Below are 23,892 nucleotides of genomic sequence, written 5' to 3' on the forward strand. Positions count from 1 at the left end.
CAGCACATGGCCCACCATGCAAACTACACGGTCTACGCAGCACATGGCCCACCATGCAAACTACACGGTCTACACAGCACATGGCCCACCATGCAAACTACACGGTCTACACAGCACATGGCCCACCATGCAAACTACACGGTCTACACAGCACATGGCCCACCATGCAAACTACACGGTCTACACAGCACATGGCCCACCATGCAAACTACATGGTCTACACAGCACATGGCCCACCATGCAAACTACACGGTCTACACAGCACATGGCCCACCATGCAAACTACACGGTCTACACAGCACATGGCCCACCATGCAAACTACACGGTGTACACAGCACATGGCCCACCATGCAAACTACACGGTCTACACAGCACATGGCCCACCATGCAAACTACATGGTGTACACAGCACATGGCCCACCATGCAAACTACACGGTCTACACAGCACATGGCCCACCATGCAAACTACACGGTCTACACAGCACATGGCCCACCATGCAAACTACACGGTGTACACAGCACATGGCCCACCATGCAAACTACACGGTCTACACAGCACATGGCCCACCATGCAAACTACATGGTGTACACAGCACATGGCCCACCATGCAAACTACATGGTCTACACAGCACATGGCCCACCATGCAAACTACATGGTGTACACAGCACATGGCCCACCATGCAAACTACACGGTCTACACAGCACATGGCCCACCATGCAAACTACACGGTCTACACAGCACATGGCCCACCATGCAAACTACATGGTCTACACAGCACATGGCCCATATCTATTCATCTTTCTTTCTTTCTTATGTACACATACACCTAGGAAAGCATATTTACATACAGATCTCGTTCTCGAGATATGGTTTTGTTCAAGAAAATAACCCTTGAGTGGTGTGTTAAGTGGTGTCATGTAGTCCAACAGCCCGAGACCTAAATGTCAATGCTGTCAGCAAATGAGTAACCCTCGTAATTCTTACCATAATTCAACGCTACATTGATTTTTTTTCAAGAATTATAGGCCTTCACTTTATTCCTGAATTTCGTGTCAGCCAGAAGAATTGATTCGGTGTGGTTCACCATCTAGTGCAGTCTATAATGAACAAGGAACTTAACGGACATGTACAGGCACACAGGCTTCACTTTGAACATAGCCGATATAAAAAGGCTTTACTTTACTTACCAGATTCAAAGAACTGTCGGACCTCGAGCCCACCGCCGGCAGTGAATGTGCGATATAACGTAGGGTTATCTAGACCTGCAGATGATCAAAAGGCGAAAGAAAGACCTGTTACATTTGGTGGAGCGACGCGGTCAAGTGCATTTGATTCTGGGTAAAGACACACGAGCGCAGACAAACATGTTCAAAAGAGACATAGCCTATCATAACAGGGCAGAATAGAAAACTCTGTGACGCACAAGCCGCATCTTATATCAATTGTGAGTGTGCTGATGAGGTTCCATCTGTCAAGCTCACCTTGCCTCTCGATAGCTTCCAGCAGTCTGGCCAGCATGGGTGGAGCGGTCTCTGGAAGGGCAAACTGCTCCGTCAGGTCCAGCAGACCTGGGAGAAAGGGACAGCACGGATTGAGCAAAAATCATTTTGGAAGGGGGTCGAATTGCCCCCCTACTACTTTCCTATGAGGTCCATGCTTTGTCTCTAGGGAGTCGATAGAAAACACACAGCGTGCTTCACACACTAATGAAAAAGATGACTGTACTGTAAATAATATTAAAAAAAAACGCTAAATATGAGATAGTGACTATGGAGTTTTTTTGTAACTCTTTCTCTGAGCTCTTGTATACATACGGTAAGTATATTGTAAATTTATTGGTATTTATTGTGTTGTCTATGTATCTTGTGTAACTTGTGCACCCACTACACCAAGTCAATTTCCGTGTATGTGCAGACATACTGTGGCCGAATAAAATTATTCTGATTCTGATTCTAAATCACAGCTGATAGGTCATTATTTGACTGTGGGCGTTTCCTACTGACAATTTATCACAAGTGGACAAGGCAAGCATAGGTTTTTGTTTGCTGCAATCTCATTCCAACCTCAAGCAAAATTAACCATCTGATGGTCAACAGTCAACAATTTTCAGATGGTCAACAATTTTCATTCGTTTGGAACCTTGTACATACGATCTATCTGAATTGTATTCAAATAATTTATGAGGAGGACCCAGAGGCCACGCTGGGTTTAGGCTCTCATGTCGAGACTAAACAGGAGAGAAGGAACAAGGTGAGTTCAGCCAAGTGAAAATCAACTTGCTGAAATCAGAACTGGGCTATAGTATTCAATATACAAAATATCCACCTAGCCTTGTTTCTTTCTCTTTTTTTAACATTATTTTGTGGGCATTTTGCCTTTATTAGACAGGACAGTAGGCAGACAGGAAAGGTGGAGAGAGAGAGAGAGAGAGAGAGAGAGAGAGAGAGAGAGAGAGAGAGAGAGAGAGCGAGAGAGAGAGAGAGAGAGAGAGAGAGAGAGAGAGAGAGAGGGGGGGGGGGGGGGGGGGGGGGTGACATGCGGCATAGGACCTCGGGTCGGATTCGAACTCGCGCCGGCCGGCCGCCAGTAGTAAAGTAGTAGTAGTGACAAAGTAGCATGTGGAGAAAAATCAACACGCTGGCTCTGGAAAAGCTCAATGCAAACATTATTGGTGTTTAAAAGTGAGTAAAGTAGGCACGTGTAATGTGTTTCCTAGTCCTTTCTTTCCCTGGATAGAGGAATTCTCTCTCGCTCACTATACGACTTTAACGACGTGGACGATCACCGGGGGCTTTATTTGCATAAACAATCTGGTTGATTTCCGTCTCAAATCAGCAAATTTATCGAACAAAAACTTTGCAAAAAGGCACTGAGACGCCAAATATATAATCATCTGGTAGTCAAAAATAGGTCCCACACACACACAGACACACACACACACACACGCCGCTCAGTTAGTGTATTGAAGTATCAATCTAGTGGGGAGATCAGCATATATAGGCCTACATGTGGCATGAAGTGACCAGGGAGGCTTGCGAGTCGTCTCTGGAGCAGAAGAGTTGATTTGAGGCAGAACTTCAAAGGAAGCAGGTACAAGACGAAAAGGAGGTGGCTAACAGAGCCAAAGCTGCCCCTTGACAACAGGCTGATTGAGGATCAGGAGGTGCTGAGCACTGGCATACGTTAGGTTAGCGTTTGGTGGACCAAGGAGCTAAGCAAATAGCCTGTGATATGAGGTAAGCCAGCTCTGAGGTTTTTCCCTCCTCTTTTCTCTTTAGAACTCTGCGTCCAGGTGTGGACATGAAAGGGTGAAGGGGCTGGCAGGGATTTTATTTGGATTTGCAAAAGCGTATTTTGAAAGAGAAGCCTTCTGAAAGGCCTAACTGTTCACCAGCGAGTCTGCACTTTCAAAATGCTCAACACCATGAATGGAGCCCTTTTCTGGTTCCGTTATTTTCCTTTCTCTGTACCCTAAAAATCATTGCGTTTTTTTTTTTTTTTTTAAATCAGGCATTTTAACAGGCATCTAGTGAAGCCATTGATGCATACATGCTGGGTCATTAGCATGGAAACGCCCTGCTTCCTCCAAAGAGCGCTCAATCAGGTAAATAATGAGGCGCTTCATCCGACTCTCTTAACATCCTCTTTGGCCCGCTGCAGCAGCGCACAACACAGGCTGGCATGTTGCGTGTGAAGCCGCTGGATCACTCAAGTCCTCCTGACCACAGAACACGCAGAACCCCGTGTAGGACAACCAGTCATCTGGAAGACATTATTGGAACTGCAAAGGGAGAGCGGGGGTTTTCTCAGAAGCCGTGAACTCCGAGATGGAGCACCAAAAGTTTCCCCAAATAGCGATCTAGACACGCAGTGCTGCCATCGCACACCTTGGAAGTGTAACCTTTCTCCCAGACAAGATATTCCACACGGCTGCCCCCTCTACAGCCAACCTGCTTCTGGGAAACTCAATTTACAACCGGGAGTTAAATTTATACCCACCCAGTGCCCACATACAAGAGGATTCACCGATTGCAATCGTTTCTAGATCGCCTTAAATTAAAGTCGCCGAAGACAAGAGCGTTGCCTTCGTAGCGACACTAATCCCATAAGCACAGCTGCTGTTCGCTGCTCATTTCCGACAAATAAACGACTCTTTATAATAAATCTTTCAACTGCGTGAGCAGCACAAAGTAGCATTTTGTGAACATTTGGCAACTATTATTGATAATAAGGCTGGAAAGCAGTTGCCACGCACCACCCCCCCCCCCCCCCCCCCCCCGGTTGCTTGGGACTCTCCAAAAGGTTTGTGTTTATTTACTTGATCCATAGCTGCCCTATGAGTGACACGGGACGGACTGAGATAGAGTTGCTTCTGGGTACCACCAGGCAACGTGATCGTCTCAGCACCGAGGGGACCGTGTCGAGTGACGGACAAAATATGGCAGAAATGTTTCAAGCTATCGGCGGTGATTTCCAAGAGGCCTTGGCAAGCGATCAATCACACCATCAACATGCCTCTCATAATGGCAACACTTCATAGCCAGGGACAGAGGAAGAGCAACAAACGTAGACGGAAGAATCTAGACGCATTCCCTACATCCGTTTTGCATCTCCTGATAAATGTAGGGTTAAACTTCCAGGGTATTCAGCTATACAAGTATAGCGATGCGGTAGGGCTGCAACTAACTCTTACTTTCGTGATCAATTATTCCAGCAATATTTTGGGGCGTTACGGCCCAGGTGGAGTTTGCACGTTCTCCCCGTGCTCCCCTGGGGTTTCCTTTTAACATGCAAAAAACATTAAATATTTAATACATATATACATAGCAAGCAAATCTAACTCACTTATTTGTGAAGCTGAAACTAGAAAACTTTTTTTTCCCTTGATAAATTACATTAATCGATTATCAAAATTATATAATCAATACATTTTCTGTCAATCGACTCAAGTCAGCAGCACTAGTATACCACAGCTGTCACAACCATTTCCAAATTGCACAATAAATTACAATGTATCTTCTGCAGGGCTCATCATTAGAGTACCTGTGGGCATAGCTGAAACAGTACACATTAAATAACAGAAACATAACAGCTAAATAGTCATCTAATCAATGACAGGAAGTCGTCTTCCTTGTATTTGCTTCCGTGTTATTGCAAAGAAATAACACCAAACGGGTTACAATTTGCTTGGGTGTCGTTTTTACAACAGCTGAGGCTCTACACCAATCAGGAGGCTGCGTTCAAATTTTCTTCCAACACTGGAAGTGGGTTGCCGTGGCAACTTGGGGTAAGGAGAGTAAAGGAGAGAGACAGGGGCCCCCTTGAACGTGTCTCCACAAGCCTGCATGTTTGGCAGACCTCCTCATGATATCCCCAAAGGCCTCAGCCAGTCAGTAGTCAGCGAGTCGACCGCAGGTTGAGGAAGTCGATGCAGCTGCTGCCGCTGGTGCTGCTGTGGTGTGGGGACTGGGGGACTGGGGGACTGGGGGAGGACACAATCTCCCCAGTTCAAACGGTCTGTCTGAACTGGCTGAACTGCAGCCTGTGGGCACGACAGGCCTGGGGCACCACGGACGGACACGCTATAGATAGCGCACGCTTTGGTTAAATTTAGACGGCCCACTCAAGTAACCAGCATTTTCAGACGTTATGCAGCCATTTTTGTTTCTTGTTTGGCTGGAGTGTGCAAGGAAACGCTGATAGCCGATGGATCAAAGCATACATCACACCACTCCGCCGCACCTGATAAGTGTAGTGGCTGGAAAATATCTACAAAGTGAAATACAAAGATGCTTATTCTTGATTATTTGTGGAGAAAATGGTGGAGATTGTGAAGTAAAGAGAAAACTAAGATATGAAGCAACAGATGCATATTCTTCATAAGATGTGGACACTAGGCCTGTTCGTTTCCCCAAAGCAGAGAAACTGACAGCCTGACACAGCATTAGAAAGGCAGGCAATGTCTCCTCCTGCAGGCGGAAGCATGCAATGCCTGTTGCATTGCATCGAACGCTAGGCAACAACCAATGAGGAGTCTGTTGCTACAGCTTGACAATTAACCCTGCAAAGACCAGAATGTGAATGAATCACAGAACCCAACCCAAATAGCCTGCTTTCTCAAGTACAATTAACAACTGGAGAATACATCTCCAGGTGACCATGCCATAACCAATACACAGTCATTACTGATTTGAAGACCCTATTTCATTTGTGTTTGCCTTTGCACAACATCACTCTGACAACAGACAAAAGCCTGTAAAGAAATGTCAACCTAACCTTTACCTCAGCAAATGCCCGAAGCATAACTAATGCCCAAATATGGAGGTTTGCAATAACCCTGACCCTGCCTATTATTATGGCCTGTCTGATTGGAACCATGAGCACAGACTGAGTGAGACATGTCACACTGTAGTTGCATCATACTCGACATTTACTTGTCATTCTCTGCCAATTGCTGCTGTGGCACCTGAATATCCCCAAGAGATCAATAAAGTGCTATGTATCTTATCTTATCTTATCATTCTTATCTTATCTTTAGTATGAATACACACATAAGCCGTGTTGGGAACGGTTCACTCTTTCACTCACTCACTATTGTAGTGTTTATTATAGTGAGCTATATGGGGGAACGATCAAACAAGTTTCCGACACCAGCTCACACTCTTCTCCTCTTTTGTAAACACGACCGCATGGCATTGTGGTAGATGGGAGAAAGATGGAGGGTAGATTCTCTGTTCACGAGAAATCGCAGTGCATTGTGGGTATTTTATAGTTGACTATAAAGTGAATCAAATGAACAGTTGAGAATTCGGACACTAGTAAAAAAAAAAGAAAGGCCAACACACTATATAGTCCATTATTTCTGTAATAGGGAACACTTTGGAACCGGGCTGTAGTGTTCAGTTTGGGCTAAAGGATTATAGAATCATTGCAGTTAAGTTTCAACCTATGCCTTATATTGTTTTTGCTATTGTACTGATTGATTCTGCTCCAAATGTTGCCAGTTAGGCTACTTCACTGTCGAGCTGGACATCATTATTTGTTGGTAGGAACCGCTGCTCTCCAATACAATCCAACAGGGCCATGGGAAACTCTAAACTCCACACTTTTCTAGCCAAATGCATTTTTAACTAACTCCGTATGCGAGTCTATGATCTTGAACGCAGCGTTAACGTTCGCAAGAGACTGCGCCTATCAAAACGTCTCGATAGCGTGAATCACTACATTAAACTAACAAGAGAGGCTGCAACATCCCGGCTTTTTGATCCGGAAAGAAGTGCCTTTAATCAGTAGTGTGGGAGTATTTAGGATTCCTCAAAAGTAACTGCGGATTGTTGAATTCATAAATAAAACAGATTTTGGAGGTGGGCGTTTCAAGTGAAACACAAACATGTCCAAGTTAAACGCCGTCCCGATCTTCCCCCGTGTTCCGGTTTGACAGGAACACGGCAGACTGAAGCCAGCAGAGTAAACAAGGATGTGTGTGAGCAACTTCAAAAAGCTTCCAATTAGAAGCGCAAATGCCATACGACAATTGTTCAATCAGCTAATTATAAGGATGTGTAACTGTAACTACCAGTGTTGACCAGGTTTTAAATGAGTAATTAGTTACAGTTACTAGTTATTTCTCTCAAAAAGTAATTGAATTACTTTACAAATTACAGTACTGGATAATAAAAGTAATTATGAGGAAGGTACCCTCTGCGTTACTTTTAGGAGTCTGTTTCGATTCTCTCTCGCGCACGCACACACACGCACACACACACACACACACACACACACACACACCTAGAATAATGCCCAGGTATAAAGAAGTCCAGGTTGAAAATACGTGGAATGATCCTTTACCAGAAGCCAATGACCTGTCTTGATCACACCATTACATAACGCCACACCTCCCCAACATGAGGCTGTCACAGAAGCTAGCTAGCTACACTCGCTAGTCCACTCCACTTAGTCGCCCTCTCTCTCTCTTAACACACCACATATTTCAAATGCCTGTTCTCCTCTGACTTTACGTTTCTCCCTTTTCTCAAGTCTATCTTATTTCACTATGCTTTTCAAGTCTCCGTCTCCAGGTCTCCCTCTCTCGGTCTCAATCTGTCTCTCTCTCTCTCTCTGTCTCTCTGTCTCTCTCTCTCTTAATCCTGCTAGCAGACATGCTTTGCCTCCAGTAAAGAAGATTTGCCAATTCAGACTTCAGTCTCTGGAGACGATCAAGTAATGAAACACACATGTGCGCGCTCTCACGCACACAGTCCCATAAAACAGTCTTACTGGAATGGTGCAGGCCAATGTAGTTTGGTGGGTGCTTAGAAAGAGAAATCAAATTACAATGTGGATAGATTTTATTGTGCCCTCAAATTAAGCCCTTATAGTTTTAGTTTTTTTTTTATCGCCTCTCTGAATGTAGGAGAGATTTTGTAAGGCACAGTTGTGTGCATGAGTAGAGCAGCGATGATTCGAGGGTCCTCATGTCCTGATATTCTGAATAGAATAAGGATATACTGAGGGATAACAAAATAACAAAACCCCAATACCAAAGTACTACAATCAAATTCATAATATGCCTCGAAAAAATAACAACCGGAGGGGGAAAAAAGTCAAATTAGCTTAATGACCCAACACAGGATGACCCAACACAGGATGACCCAACACAGGATGACCCAACACAGGATGACCCAACACAGGGTGAAACAGCAATCGTTGGGTTCCCATTCACTGTGCGTCCATTTATTGTCCTGGTGCTTTGTGCCCCAAGTTACTGCAATCAGCACTTAGTACAATACTGATTCATCACAATGCTACAATCAGTCTACCATGCAGTCTGTGTGACCCCCCCCCCCCGCACCACCACCACATGCAGTCTGTGTGCCCCCCCCCCCCCGCACCACCACCACATGCAGTCTGTGTGCCCCCCCCCCCCCGCACCACCACCACATGCAGTCTGTGTGCCCCCCCCCCCCCGCACCACCACCACATGCAGTCTGTGTGCCCCCCCCCCCCGGCACGACCACCACATGCAGTCTGTGTGCCCCCCCCCCGCACCACCACCACATGCAGTCTGTGTGCCCCCCCCCCCCCCACCACATGCAGTCTGTGTGCTCCCCCCCCCCCCCCCGCACCACCACCACATGCAGTCTGTGTGCTCCCCCCCCGCACCACCACCACATGCAGTCTGTGTGCCCCCCCCCGCACCACCACCACATGCAGTCTGTGTGCTCCCCCCCCCCCCGCACCACCACCACATGCAGTCTGTGTGCCCCCCCCCCCGCACCACCACCACATGCAGTCTGTGTGCTCCCCCCCCCCCCGCACCACCACCACATGCAGTCTGTGTGCTCCCCCCCCCCCCCCGCACCACCACCACATGCAGTCTGTGTGCTCCCCCCCCCCCCCGCACCACCACCACATGCAGTCTGTGTGCTCCCCCCCCCCCGCACCACCACCACATGCAGTCTGTGTGCCCCCCCCCGCACCACCACCACATGCAGTCTGTGTGCTCCCCCCCCCCCGCACCACCACCACATGCAGTCTGTGTGCCCCCCCCCCGCACCACCACCACATGCAGTCTGTGTGCTCCCCCCCCCCCCGCACCACCACCACATGCAGTCTGTGTGCCCCCCCCCCGCACCACCACCACATGCAGTCTGTGTGCTCCCCCCCCCCCCGCACCACCACCACATGCAGTCTGTGTGCCCCCCCCCGCACCACCACCACATGCAGTCTGTGTGCTCCCCCCCCCCCCCGCACCACCACCACATGCAGTCTGTGTGCTCCCCCCCCCCGCACCACCACCACATGCAGTCTGTGTGCCCCCCCCCCCGCCCACACCACCACCACATGCAGTCTGTGTGCCCCCCCCCACCACATGCAGTCTGTGTGCCCCCCCCCACCACATGCAGTCTGTGTGCCCCCCCCCACCACATGCAGTCTGTGTGCCCCCCCGCACCACCACCACATGCAGTCTGTGTGCCCCCCCCCCCCCGCACCACCACCACATGCAGTCTGTGTGCCCCCCCCCCCCGCCCGCACCACCACCACATGCAGTCTGTGTGCCCCCCCCGCACCACCACCACATGCAGTCTGTGTGCCCCCCCCCCCGCCCGCACCACCACCACATGCAGTCTGTGTGCCCCCCCCGCACCACCACCACATGCAGTCTGTGTGCTCCCCCGCACCACCACCACATGCAGTCTGTGTGCCCCCCGCCCGCACCACCACCACATGCAGTCTGTGTGCCCCCCCCCCCCCCGCCCGCACCACCACCACATGCAGTCTGTGTGCCCCCCCCCCCCCCCCCCCGCCCGCACCACCACCACATGCAGTCTGTGTGACCCCCCCCCCCCCCCTCCAACACATTCCCCACCCCAGCTGCCTTTGGTTCCACAGAGGAACACCACATGAGAGCGTGCTGTCGCGTTATAAAACGTCAACTGCATGTTCACTCTGCCTTTGACTTGGATGCTCCTGGTAATCCATTACGGCCCTGCCTCTCCGGCCACAAAAGACCAGAAAGACACACTAGGGCCTATTCGGAAACAGAACCACCCCCCCCCCCCCCCCACACACACACACACACACACACACACACCCTCCACCCCCCCTCCAATTGCTCCACGCCCAATTTGGGACAAGTGTGTTCTTTTGCAGAGCAAAGCAACAATACTGACAGAAAGTGTTCAACACAGCAGATGCTGGCCTGAGTGCTAAAGAGGCCCAGAGAAGGAGAGCTACATTATCTCAATCTCCAGCTATGCAGAGTACTCTCCATGTAACTGTCTCCTTTGTATAGCCTGCTCCTCACCAGGGCTTTTCTCTCCCCCCCCCCCCCATCGTCCCCTCTCTAGTAGCCCTGCTCCAAAACTTTCCATCTTTTGTCGAGGTAAACGGAGTCCCTATATAGTTGGTGTTATTGTACATCAAGTCCATTGCCAGGTTTTTAAAAACACGTACTTACTCGTGCAGAAACATTTTACTTCAAGGGTTTAAAACTAGTCAATTTGTTATAAAAAATAATAATTTTAATCTGCTTTTGAGGTAAAGATGATCACCGTATTTCATGAACATTCAGCCAAGTATTTTAAATATACATTTTACAATGTCACTTGTTTTTAGATGTTATTATGTTGGTTACATGAAAAGAAGTGAAGACGTGTAGACTGATAAGCCTCAGACAAACATCAGAGGATATAATGGCATCAAATATTTCCTCAAACAAGACTGAGCATGTAGCTGAGATCTTGTAAGAACATGTGAAATAACAAGCAGTTATTCAGATCTCTGCCATTTGGAGGAATGTTACCTCGCAATGGCTGCTGGGAGATAAAGAGGCATCGCACACACTGATCTGGACGGAAACATGTTTAACTATTTAGAACCATCTACTCATATCTCCATGCCCGACATGACAGAAAGAGGAAATATAAATAAGTGTAAAAAGTGTTGGGAAATTTTGTTTTGTTGTTAACAACTGTCGACAGAATGAATCATCATTTGCTAAATATATTATTCAAGTTTTGTATACAGATTCAAATCAGTATCAGCAGGATATTAGCATAATCTTTTTTACAGTTAGGATAACTTTCTAATTTTGCATGCTCAAGCAATGCACTCCGATTGACCACAACAATGGAAATATGAAGTAGTCTATGCAGCACTGAATGTTTTGATGACATATCACCTTACGTTTACATTATTGTTCAGACAGAGAAAATCACACAGATTTGTGAGGCTGCGTTACAAATCGGAATCTAACCCGACTACCCTAACCCGTTTCTTAGATTTTTCTTCTTCTTCTTCTTCTTCTTCTTCTGTTGATTCAATGAATGTATCTTCAAACGGTGAAATGGGAAGGCAAACATGTCATCCTCGTCGCATTTAAGTACAAACAAGGATGACATCAGTGCCCATGTCAAAGCGCTTACAGGGTGGAGCTGGAAGCATTTCTGTTTAAGTCAAATGAGTGAATGGATGGAACCCACGAACTGAAGTTGGTGGTGCTTCATTCTGTGGCTTTCAAGCTCCTTTTGAGGAGTTCCTCTTGCATGGCGGCCAGGCCCAAACACATGCAGGCTATATTCTCTGAGCGGAGAGGCCCAGGGAAGGAGCAACACATTAGTGATTTAAAAAGGCCGAGCGCTGGAATGAGGCAGAATACTTTCCCAGCCCAGCCCAGCTCTTTCTCTCTCCACATCTGCTGCACTCATGCAAACCCCTGTGGCTCCCAAAGAGGAGAGGCCCCTTTCCAAGCCACCTCTCCCCCTTCCCCTACCAGAGCCGACTCTCTTCCCCTACCAGAGCTGACTCTCTTCCCCTACCAGAGCTGCCTCTCTTCCCCTACCAGAGCCGACTCTCTTCCCCTACCAGAGCTGACTCTCTTCCCCTACCAGAGCTGCCTCTCTTCCCCTACCAGAGCCGACTCTCTTCCCCTACCAGAGCTGCCTCTCTTCCCCTACCAGAGCCGACTCTCTTCCCCTACCAGAGCTGCCTCTCTTCCCCTACCAGAGCTGCCTCTCTTCCCCTACCAGAGCTGACTCTCCTCCCCTACCAGAGCTGCCTCTCTTCCCCTACCAGAGCTGACTCTCTTCCCCTACCAGAGCTGACTCTCTTCCCCTACCAGAGCTGCCTCTCTTCCCCTACCAGAGCTGACTCTCCTCCCCTACCAGAGCTGCCTGTCTTCCCCTACCAGAGCTGACTCTCTTCCCCTACCAGAGCTGACTCTCTTCCCCTACCAGAGCTGACTCTCTTCCCCTACCAGAGCTGACTCTCCTCCCCTACCGGAGCTGCCTCTCTTCCCCTACCGGAGCTGACTCTCTTCCCCTACCAGAGCTGCCTCTCTTCCCCTACCGGAGCTGCCTCTCTTCCCCTACCAGAGCTGACTCTCTTCCCCTACCAGAGCTGACTCTCCTCCCCTACCAGAGCTGACTCTCTTCCCCTACCAGAGCTGGCTCTCCTTCCCTACCAGAGCTGACTCTCTTCCCCTACCAGAGCTGACTATCTTCCCCTACCAGAGCTGACTATCTTCCCCTACCAGAGCTGACTCTCTTCCCCTACCAGAGCTGCCTCTCTTCCCCTACCAGAGCTGGCTCTCCTTCTCTACCAGAGCTGCCTCTCTTCCCCTACCGGAGCTGCCTCTCTTCCCCTACCAGAGCTGACTCTCTTCCCCTACCAGAGCTGACTCTCCTCCCCTACCAGAGCTGACTCTCTTCCCCTACCAGAGCTGACTCTCTTCCCCTACCAGAGCTGGCTCTCCTTCCCTACCAGAGCTGACTCTCTTCCCCTACCAGAGCTGACTCTCTTCCCCTACCAGAGCTGACTCTCTTCCCCTACCGGAGCTGACTCTCTTCCCCTACCAGACCTGACTCTCCTCCCCTATCAGAGCTGACTCTAGGAACATTATCAAAACATTAAACAGAGAAAGAGGAGGAGGAAGAAAAGAAGCTGGGGAGTGGGAGGAAGGGAGAGAGATCCCTCGCTGGTGGGCAATAAATCACAAACACTCTGCAGCAATAAGAACCCAGCTTCCAACCTCGGATCCCTCGGCCCCTCCAGCCCCTCTTCAAAGCCCCCCATGAGCCTCCTGCCCTGGGCCAAAGTCCCCCTCCCCGCCCCTTCCCGAGGCCCAGCCCTCCAGCCCCTCTTCCAAGCCCCCTCTGCACACACTATCCCTCGCACTGACCCTTCAGCGAGTACAAGGGCTCTTTCCCTAACCCAGAGCCCCGGGGGCCCCTTCTCTCTCTCTCTCTCTCTCTCTCTCTGTGTCTCTCACAGCCCTTCTCTCTCTCTCTCTCTCTCTCTGTGTCTCTCACAGCCCTTCCCTCTCTCTCTCTCTCTCTCTCTGTGTCTCTCACAGCCCCTCTCTCTCTCTCTCTCTGTCCCCCTCTCTCTCTCTCTGTGTGTGTCTCTCACAGCCCTTCTCTCTCTCTCTCTCTCTCTCTCTCTGTGTGTCTCACAGCCCTTCTCTCGCTCTCTCTCTCTCCCCCCTCTCTCTCTCTCTCGCCGTGTGTCTCTCACAGCCCTTCTCTCTCTCTCTGTGTCTCTCACAGCCCTTCTCTCTCTCTCTCCCCCCTCTCTCTCTCTCTCTCTGTGTCTCTCTCTCTCTGCCTCTCTCTCTCTCTCTGTCAATTCAATTAAATTCAATTGGCTTTATTAGCATGACGTACACTGTACATATTGCCAAAGCAAGCGATTAGATATGAACAGCTAAACATTAATTAGAAAACTTACTATATACTATATACTAACATACTACAGGACTAACGAATGATCTGTTGTCAGATATAGTAGCAACATCAAATAACATTCTTTGAATAGCAAAGAAACTACAAGAAAAAATGATCTGTTGTCAGATATAGCAGCAACATCCTTTGAATAGCAAACTACCAGACAAATTAATGATGTGTTGTCATATAGGCCATAGAGAGGCAATCAAAAGAACAAAGGATAACAAAGAAACAAACTACAAGACAAACAGGTGATGTGTTGTCAGATGTAGCAACAACAAGGAACAAAGAACATTAAAGATGGTCTGTTGTCAGATATGCTCTAACAGCAACGTGTGTCAGGTGACTGTCACTCACTGTCCCTCAGTCTATGGCAGGCAGCAACATAGACTGCTGCTAACGCACAGCTCTTTGAGTCCTCCCCTAGTAGGACTGGTAGTTTTTCTGTGTCTAATAGGTTAAGGAAACCTTTTGTTATTAATTCAAATCTTTTAAAATGTGCTTCTCTGACATGTTTATATTTTTCACATTTGGTGAGAAAGTGTAGCTCTGTCTCAGGTTCACTGAGGGTGCAATGACTGCAAAGCCTTTGCTCTGCAGGGAGCCAGGTTTTCCTGTGTCTCCCCTTTTCAATAGCAAGGCTGTGCTCACTCAGTCTGTACTTTGTCAAGGTTCTTTTGAGTTGTTGATCAGTCACCATGCTCAAATAATCTGCTATGGTGTACTGTGGATTTAGAGCCAGATAGCACTGCATTTTGCTCTGTGCTTTTGTTTGTGTTTGCCAATAGGTGAGGTAGTTCAGTTTGAACTGTTTTGTAATTTGATTGAGTCTGATTGGTGATGTGTTCTGTTCCTGGGCTGTGTTAAGAGAGCAGGTTTGTGGACTCAGCCTCAGGATCAGTTGGGTAAGGGTGCTCCTATTGCTCAGCTCTTGGCATTGCAGGGCTTGGTAATGGTACGAGAGGGGGTCACTTCGTTTTAGGTGTGTCCAAAATTTAATTGCTCTTTTTTGTATTTTTTGTATTAGTGGGTATTGGCCTAATTCTGCCCTGCATGCATTGTTTGTAGCTTTCCTCTGGACATGAAGGAGAATCTTACAGAACTCTGCATGCAGGGTCTCAATGGGGTGTTTATCCCATTGGGTAAAGTCTTGTTTTGTAAGTGGACCCCACACCTCACTGCCATAGAGTGCGATTGGTTCAATAACACACCCAATTAATTTTAGCCAAACTCGAATTGGTATTTCTGTCTGTATATTTTTCTTTATGGCATAGAAAGCCCGGCGTGCTTTCTCTCTCAACTCATGAACTGCATCATTAAAATGTCCAGTTGAACTTAGTTTTAATCCTAGATAGGTGTAGTGTGTGCAGTACTCTACATGTTTTGTTCCAATTGAGAACTTTGGTCGAGCATCCTGAGATCTGGATCGTTTTTGGAATATCATAATTTTGGTCTTTTTGGGGTTTACTGTCAGGGCCCAGGTCTGACAGTAATGCTCTAACAGATCCAGGCTCTGCTGTAGGCCATCTGCTGTGGGGGACAGCAGAACCAGGTCATCTGCAAAGAGTAGGCATTTCACCACCTGATTGTGGAGACTTACACCGGGGACAGAGGAGTTTTGTATTATAGTAGCCAATTCATTAATGTAGATGTTGAAGAGTGCAGGGCTAAGGTTACAGCCCTGACGAACGCCTCGCCCTTGGGTAAAGAATTCAGTTCTTTTTTTGCCAATTTTTATGCTGCACATATTGCCAGAATACATTGATTTAATAATATCATATGTTTTACCCCCTACACCACTCTCAATAACTTTGTAGAACAGTCCTACAAGTCTCTCACAGCCCTTCTCTCTCTCTCTCCCCTCTCTCTGTGTGTGTCTCACAGCCCTTCTCTCTCTCTCTCCCCTCTCTCTCTCTCTCTCTCTCTCTGTGTCTCTCACAGCCCTTCTCTCTCTCTCTCTCTCTCTGTGTGTGTCTCTCACAGCCCTTCTCTCTCTCTCTCCCCTCTCTCTCTCTCTCTCTCTCTGTGTCTCTCACAGCCCTTCTCTCTCTCTCTCCCCTCTCTCTCTCTCTCTCTCTGTGTGTCTCTCACAGCCCTTCTCTCTCTCTCTCTCTCTCCCCCTCTCTCTCTCTCTCTCTCTGTGTGTCTCTCACAGCCCTTCTCTCTCTCTCTCCCCTCTCTCTCTCTCTCTCTCTCTGTGTGTCTCTCACAGCCCTTCTCTCTCTCTCTCCCCTCTCTCTCTCTCTCTCTCTGTGTCTCTCACAGCCCTTCTCTCTCTCTCTCTCCCCTCTCTCTCTCTCTCTCTCTGTGTGTCTCTCACAGCCCTTCTCTCTCTCTCTCCCCTCTCTCTCTCTCTGTGTGTGTCTCTCACAGCACTTCTCTCTCTCTCTCCCCTCTCTCTCTCTCTCTCTCTGTGTGTCTCTCACAGCCCTTCTCTCTCTCTCTCTCCCCTCTCTCTCTCTCTCTCTGTGTCTCTCACAGCCCTTCTCTCTCTCTCTCCCCTCTCTCTCTCTCTCTCTCTCTCTGTGTCTCTCACAGCCCTTCTCTCTCTCTCTCCCCTCTCTCTCTCTCTCTCTGTGTCTCTCACAGCCCTTCTCTCTCTCTCTCCCCCCTCTCTCTCTCTCTCTCTCTCTCTCTGTGTGTGTCTCTCACAGCCCTTCTCTCTCTCTCCCCTCTCTCTCTCTCTCTCTGTGTGTCTCTCACAGCCCTTCTCTCTCTCTCTCCCCTCTCTCTCTCTCTCTCTCTCTCTCTCTCTCTCTCTCTGTGTGTCTCTTACAGCCCTTCTCTCTCTCTCTCTCCCCTCTCTCTCTCTCTCTCTCTCTCTGTGTGTCTCTCACAGCCCTTCTCTCTCTCTCCCCTCTCTCTCTCTCTCTCTCTGTGTGTCTCTCACAGCCCGGCACACAGAGACTTTTTCTTCTCCTGGTGCTACATTCACACTCGCTCCGGGCTTCAGCGCTGCCACTCAACCGCGCCACACAGGCCATTCAACACATGCCCCCTTCATTTGGGCTCCTCGCTCAGCCCGGCAAGCCGCACTGCAAAAGAATTTCACAATCGCACACCACAAAGGGCTGAAACTGCAAACCTGGCAACCAGAAGCTGCTCTTTAGGTGAGCAGAGAGATTTGACGCACACAACAGGCACATGTGTGGGGCCGGCGCGTCTTAAAAAGACGCACGTTTAATTGCTTTTCGTAGAGTCATGGTTAAGACTGCGTGCTAACGTCTGATTTAAGATTTCGACACTGGAGGAAGTTGGTGTGTTTATGCACACCTATGCCACGACTTCACTGTGAAGAACCGTAAGGAATAAAGAAAGTGTGGGGGCTTAAGCACATAAAACAAAAACACTGCGACTCACCGTCGGCGAAAACCTGAAAGGGACTTTCATAACACCTGTGGTTATGAAGGTGCTATTCAAGTAAGCTATTTCCTATCCTAATCTCTCTAAAAATATCTCTTGTGAAATAATCTTGCGAAATATTCCAATGTAAACAAGCTTTTGGGGGATTGAGCAATGTGTCTTCATCGACAGCGAATCGGGTCATGTAAACACCTTTTTCCGAAGACTGCGACTTGGGGAATGTGTCACCGTCACGTGTGACTTTGAGGAGAATGTGATCCAGCAGTGAGTGACACACAGCTGCAGCCAGAGGCACTGACTCACTGCAGGCTGGACAGAGGCCAGGCCCATTGTCCTGTGGGCCTGAGCGCTAACAGCACTCACGCAGCACAGAGACATGTTATCAAAGGCTGCAACTGTTGTGCCAAATCAGCATCTTTCTTCTAGCCTGAATTGAGCGACAGGAAAAAGCCGATTTTTGTTGTCATCCATACTAACATATTAACCACTTTGCGTGGCGCGATCCTGCCGGTGGAACTCCTCGCTGTCAGGTGAAAAGAAGCGGCTTGTGACTGCACATGTATCGGAGGAAGCATGCGCTAGTCTTCGGCAGGGGTATTGGCCAAGTACAATTGGGGAGAAAATTGGAGAAAAATCTGGGGGGGGGGGGGGGGGACTATGTAGAAGTTTCTACCAGGGGAAGAAACCTGGACTATTTTGCAAGTGGTTTGTTCCAAATGTAAACTTTTTTTGTTTTTGTTTTTTATGCTACCATGTAAACGGTAGAGTTAAAGGGTTATAACGGAATCAAGAACTGGTTCATCAGAATCACTTTTATTGTCACACTAGGTAATCCGATTACATACGCGGAATTGGACTTTGTGTAAGTATGCAGCCGTTCCTTACCGCTCTTTTTCAAGTCCTTCCAGGCCGTGGGAACTAGGCATTATTAGGCCTCCATGTCAGAATCAGATCATTTCCCACTGGAGGAGAATCACCACTCACTCCCTTGACTAAAAATTCCCTCTCAGGGTCAAAGGTCTCAGATGTGTGTTGTGTGCTGGTCAGGACAGTAGAGTCAGAGGACTGACCTGATGCATTATGGGATTTTTTTTTCTTCCCCAAGTGGAGAGGGGGAGGGGTAGGGGCGGATAACTGACACACAAGCACTAGGGATGGGCATCGAATTTCCGAATAATCGTTGTTATTATCAAGGTCGACTTTTATTATTGAAATTCGAAATTCGAAGAAAAAAAAAAAAAAAAAAAAAAAAAATTTGAGTGAAATGTTGCATTGTCTCCCCTGATTCTAAGTATAGTCAAATCGCTTGGTTTGAGCAAGTAAAACAATTTTTATAAGCATTTTAAGCAAGGTTTATGGAAAAATGAATGGCGGATGAAATCCCATGAAGAGGGAGAGGGGGTGACTTTGGCACCCCTTTGGCACTCAGACCTGAGCCTACTAAATATTTAATGAACCACTCATGATTGTCAAAACTGTTTTTTATTTTCGAAAATGTCAATGTCATGTAACATGTTCTTTACTTCAGTGGTGCAATGCTTGTTTGAGCTAAAAATCCACAGCAGAAGCTTTTTATATTACCGGTAATTAATAAAGCCGTAGACTTAGAATCAGGGGAGACAATGCAACATTTCACTCACAAAAAAAAAAAAAAAAAAAAAAAAATTACATTTTTAATTTTTTTTACATTTTTATTTTTATTTTCGAATTTCGAATTAAATTTGAATTTGGCCAGCAAATTTCGAATAGTGTTTTTGCTAGAAATGCCCATCCCTAACAAGCACAGACGTACTGCAGAGAGGAGGCAGCAGCAAACATAGCATAGTGATGGGGGATCATTTTGACAAAAAAAAATAGGATGTTGAATAATACAATGAAAAGGAATGTTATTAAGCCGTTTCCTTGATCTCAATGATAAAGGTAGGTTAGGTTACATTGCGATAATTTGCATAGTTCCTTCGCCTGGTTTCTATTGACGGTGCACAGCGTACAGTCAATGTACATTCACTAAAAGTGCTCATTTTTGCAACGGACAGGCTCAGATTGTTAGAGGACTCTGACAACATTGAAACAAGAGAAGTTGAACGCTTTTCTTTACCTTTCGCTTGAGTCGGTGTGTTTGTTGCCGTGTGTAACAAAGTCTAGTTAGTGAACGTTGGGATTGTTTTTTGTCTTTTTGTATGATTTATAACTGAATAAAAATAATATAAAAACATAGTTCGTGAAAGTACAGTGACTGTGCGCTGTGCCCCATCGCATTGCAGCCTGTTTCTCAGCTGCCCAACTGAAGTGATCTTCCTCAATACTGCACCAATTTCAAAAATTGTTGCCCCGATTAGTCACAGACACAAAAAGTTAGGAGAATTGGGTCCAGGTTGGAAAAATACCGGAATTCCCCTTCAAGTGTGAAGTCTGTGCATTCTGACCCTATCTCCAATATCAATACAGCACCACCATGTCAAGGACCAAATTAAAGTTTTATTTCCTTTCTTTTTTATTATAGATTATTTATTTATTTTTCCCCATTTTCTGTTTTACAATGGTATCATTTATGGTTGTTTTCAAATTCAGAAATATAAATTATTGCAGATGTTGGCGTTCCAACAAGTAGGCTAAAACCAGTGGGCAAGCCCACCCCCTTCCCTCTGATGATGCGGAAGTGAATTGAAAAGCTGTAGTTCCTCGAATGACCACTAGGTGTCGGGGGCAGTTGGCATTCCCCCCATGTTAAAATGCCCAACTTTGGAACAGGATTAAACATCTTTCCAGTGAGGGGCAAAACACGGTTTTGGTTTATATAGCTAATTTGGAGTAAAATAGATGATATTAAAGGGGGTGATTGACAGATCGCCTGTCCAGTGACCGCACAGCTTGCCGATCACGGACCAATAGCAGGCGGAGCTGCGGCTCTGGGAAACTCCCATCTCACGTGAGGTGCGGAAGGACTCAACCCATTCCCTCCCACTCTGCTGACAAAAAGGCAAGATGGTGACAGCCAACGTTTGAACTCCGCCAGGGAGAAGAAATTGAATGGGATAGCTACATCCATATTATTTATGTATATGGCTAAAACACACAAAGAACCCTTTCAAACTAAGGCAACTAAATCCTGTTCTTCCAATATAACCTGAACACAGCAGAAAACCAGCAGCCATCAGAGTCAACAAGAAAGTGTGTGAGCAATGCTACAAAGTATTATAGGACTAGTATAACTCAAATTAGGGGTGTCAAAATTAATCGTATAATCGATGCATTGCGATGCGGATGTGTGAATCGAATCGTTGACAGATGAATCGTTGGATCGTTTATGTTTAAATTTCTGTTGACATCCAGATTTTAAAGCACTTTAAAGTAAAAAAGGGACGTGATATTTATCTGATTGCTTGTATTAATTGATGAAAAAGTAGCCATGTGCAGTAATAGTACAGAAAATTGAGGATTGTATCGAGATGCATCGTGATGCATCGTGGAATCGAATCGTTGACAGATGAATCGTAATCGAATCGAATCGTGAGGCCAGTGAAGATTCACAGGCCTAACTCAAATATGATGATAATTGTTCAATCATTTAAAAATGTTTAACTGATTTTTTTAGGCCAATAACCTATTAAAAAAGTGGCAAATGTGTTTAATTCAACAAATTATGCTCAACAATTCTTGTACAGCTTCTTAGTGTTAAACTCACCTTGCTCCGAGTCAGAGTCTCCATCTGCCCTGAAGGAGGCTGGGGCGACAGGTAAGGGTCTGAGGGGTCTGGGCTTGGGTGTGGGGGGAGAGATCCATTTCTTCCCAACATACTCGACATAGGTCCCAGGGAAGTCCCCCTTTTCCTGAGTGCTTTCATTGAAGCCAGGCAGCCAGCCAATGTCCTCAGGCCTCTGTTCCAGCCCATCACTGTACCCTAGAGCCACCAGAGCTCCTTTGCTGACTGTTAGTATGTCCCCCACATGCAGGTCAATGTCCTCCTCCCTCTCCTTCTTGTACTCATAAAGCGCTCTGTATTGATATCCTTCAGCACTCATACTTATCACTGTCAAGCTGTTCTTTTTTTTTTTAAGAAAAGCAAATAGGACCTCTGAGCCACTTCCTTCCTTGACGACAGTTCACCCTCTTCAGACTTCTCTGATTATATATTATCACCAGACATGTATTTGCCAGGAGTGAAAATGATTGTATTTGTATACTTCCAACAAGTTATAGTCTTCAACAGTTCTTTGGAGAAAACAATGTCTTAGCTTGTCTTCATTTCTTCACTGAATGTCATTCTGTATGGGCTGAAATTCTCCTCATATGTTGCCTCATGCGGTATGCCATCAGTAAATGGCCTGCAGCTGTGGCCTTCAGAATGCTACACAGACCTGTAAGATGAGAGAGGAGGCCATTTGCAACACATTGTACGAGTCATCATATCACATACAATTCTTACATTTGACTAGATTAAAATAAACATTTCAAAGTTTAAAGTAAGAGTACTAACGTGAATCCCGTGCACAATTAACATAATTTCCAATATACAAACCCTGATGAATATTATTGCTGCAGTGTACTTCAAGTTAGTTAATATTTAAGTACATGGGACACTATAACTTTACACATTAAGCCAACTTCAAAGTTGTCTGGAACTTACATCATTTTTGGTTTAATGATTAGGGGTTATATACAGTATGTTCACTTGCATAATAAACCAATTATAAACTCTTTGGAATGGTAGCATCAAAGCTAGCATTGTTCCAGCATTTCTCTCGGGTGAATTCGCTGTTCACAAGAGTTACACACACTAGCCAAGTTCCATGTTGGTCGGCCAACTTATGGTTGCTAACATTAGCAGTACCAATGACAGCTAAAAATCCACAGCTCTGTCAGTGTCCTATAGCTAGCTAACTGAGTCTGCCAAACTTGTTACAAAGCGTTTGCATGCATCTAACAATCTCTAGTCAAACGCTGTGACGTCCCAGTGTGTCCAAAATAGTGTTCAAAAACGGATGAGCACACTGGTTCAACTAACATTAGCTCGATAGTTAGCCAGGCTAGGGCATTATCGGCTAGGTTAATATTACGTTAGCGATTACAATGCAATGGCAGTTTGCTCTCAAAGTTGGCTTTGTGCCTTGACTTCTTTCACAAATTTTCTACACAGCGAACAATGGAAACCATTATGGAATAACGTTAGAATATAGAATAGAATGGAGCAGAATAAAAGAGAACAACGTTAGAGTAACCATAAAACGTTACATAGTATAACGTTACATACACATAATAGAACATAACGTTACTTTGTATCTAGCCTCGACGCGATCGCTACATTATTCCCTGGCTACTTTGTATCCAGTTTAGGGTAGCAGCTTGACCTCGGGTAGAAGTAAATACTTCGGCTATTATGGAAACGTTAACATGTAACGTTAAACGTACTCAGTTGAACACATTAACGTTGTGAAGTTAGCTAATAACTAGCATGGAGAGCGACACATACCGAGCCTGCCTGCCTGCATGGATCCCAGCCAGGCGAATCCACCGAGTCCTCCTTTCCCTGCAGACGAGACGCTTCCACTTCGGGGAACTTGAAAGTTGTGGCGTGTTTCCTATCAAATGTAACCCTTACTGACAAAGTAAAACAAAACATAAACCATTAACTTTGGTTCATACCGGGTTTAACAAGCTATACTAACTATTGTTACGACCCACGGTCTGTCGATATAACGGGACGATTTTCACCCGAACAACTGCTTCGTCCGCACGTCCGCACGTAGGTTGCAGCCAACAAGGGGCAAGGCAGAGCACAGCCACGCACTGGCCCACGCCCCTGTCAATCAATACACGTCAAACTAGCCCACCAATCATTTCCCGCTAGTGTGTGGCTGGTCCCGCCTTCATGTAGGCCTACTGTTGCACGCAAGTTGACTCTATTCTCACACACACACACACACACACACACACACACACACACACACACACACACACACACACACACACACACACACACACACACACACGCACACGCACGCGCGCGCACACGCGCGCACACACACGCACACACGCGCAGACACGCACACACGCACACACACACACACAGGCTATGAGGCAATTAATTCACACTGATTGACCAACAACATTAAATAAGTTGTTATTATTATGATGATTTAGTAAGTGGTAACATAGTATCTGATTTCCTCTATCAGTGACAGACAAGGAGTAGGCTATACATATCTATCTAAAGAACAAAAACTGTACACATTTCTTCTAATTTATTTCCTTTCTAATTTCACGCTATTCCAGAAAACCAACTTGGGTACAGCTGCAGA

General features: G+C 46.7%; 1 protein-coding gene across 1 annotated transcript in view; it reads right to left on the reverse strand.

The window, feature by feature from the left end:
• Positions 1 to 23,265, reverse strand: part of pik3r1 (phosphoinositide-3-kinase, regulatory subunit 1 (alpha)) — a gene marked incomplete at its 3' end in the record, with an annotated part of 37,718 nt that extends 14,453 nt beyond the window's left edge. The window contains exons 1-4 of the mRNA XM_083642106.1: positions 23,064 to 23,265; positions 21,279 to 21,951; positions 1,487 to 1,573; positions 1,193 to 1,267 (exon numbers count right to left, since the gene is read on the reverse strand). Of these exons, the coding sequence (XP_083498232.1) occupies positions 1,193 to 1,267; positions 1,487 to 1,573; positions 21,279 to 21,615 (499 nt within the window). The 5' untranslated portion in view covers positions 21,616 to 21,951; positions 23,064 to 23,265. The remainder of the gene's footprint in view (positions 1 to 1,192; positions 1,268 to 1,486; positions 1,574 to 21,278; positions 21,952 to 23,063) is intronic.
• Positions 23,266 to 23,892: the final 627 nt, after the last annotated feature.

The sequence above is a fragment of the Poromitra crassiceps genome (genome assembly GCF_964638095.1).
Source record: "Poromitra crassiceps genome assembly, chromosome: 8".
In the NCBI taxonomy this organism is placed as follows: domain Eukaryota; kingdom Metazoa; phylum Chordata; class Actinopteri; order Beryciformes; family Melamphaidae; genus Poromitra; species Poromitra crassiceps.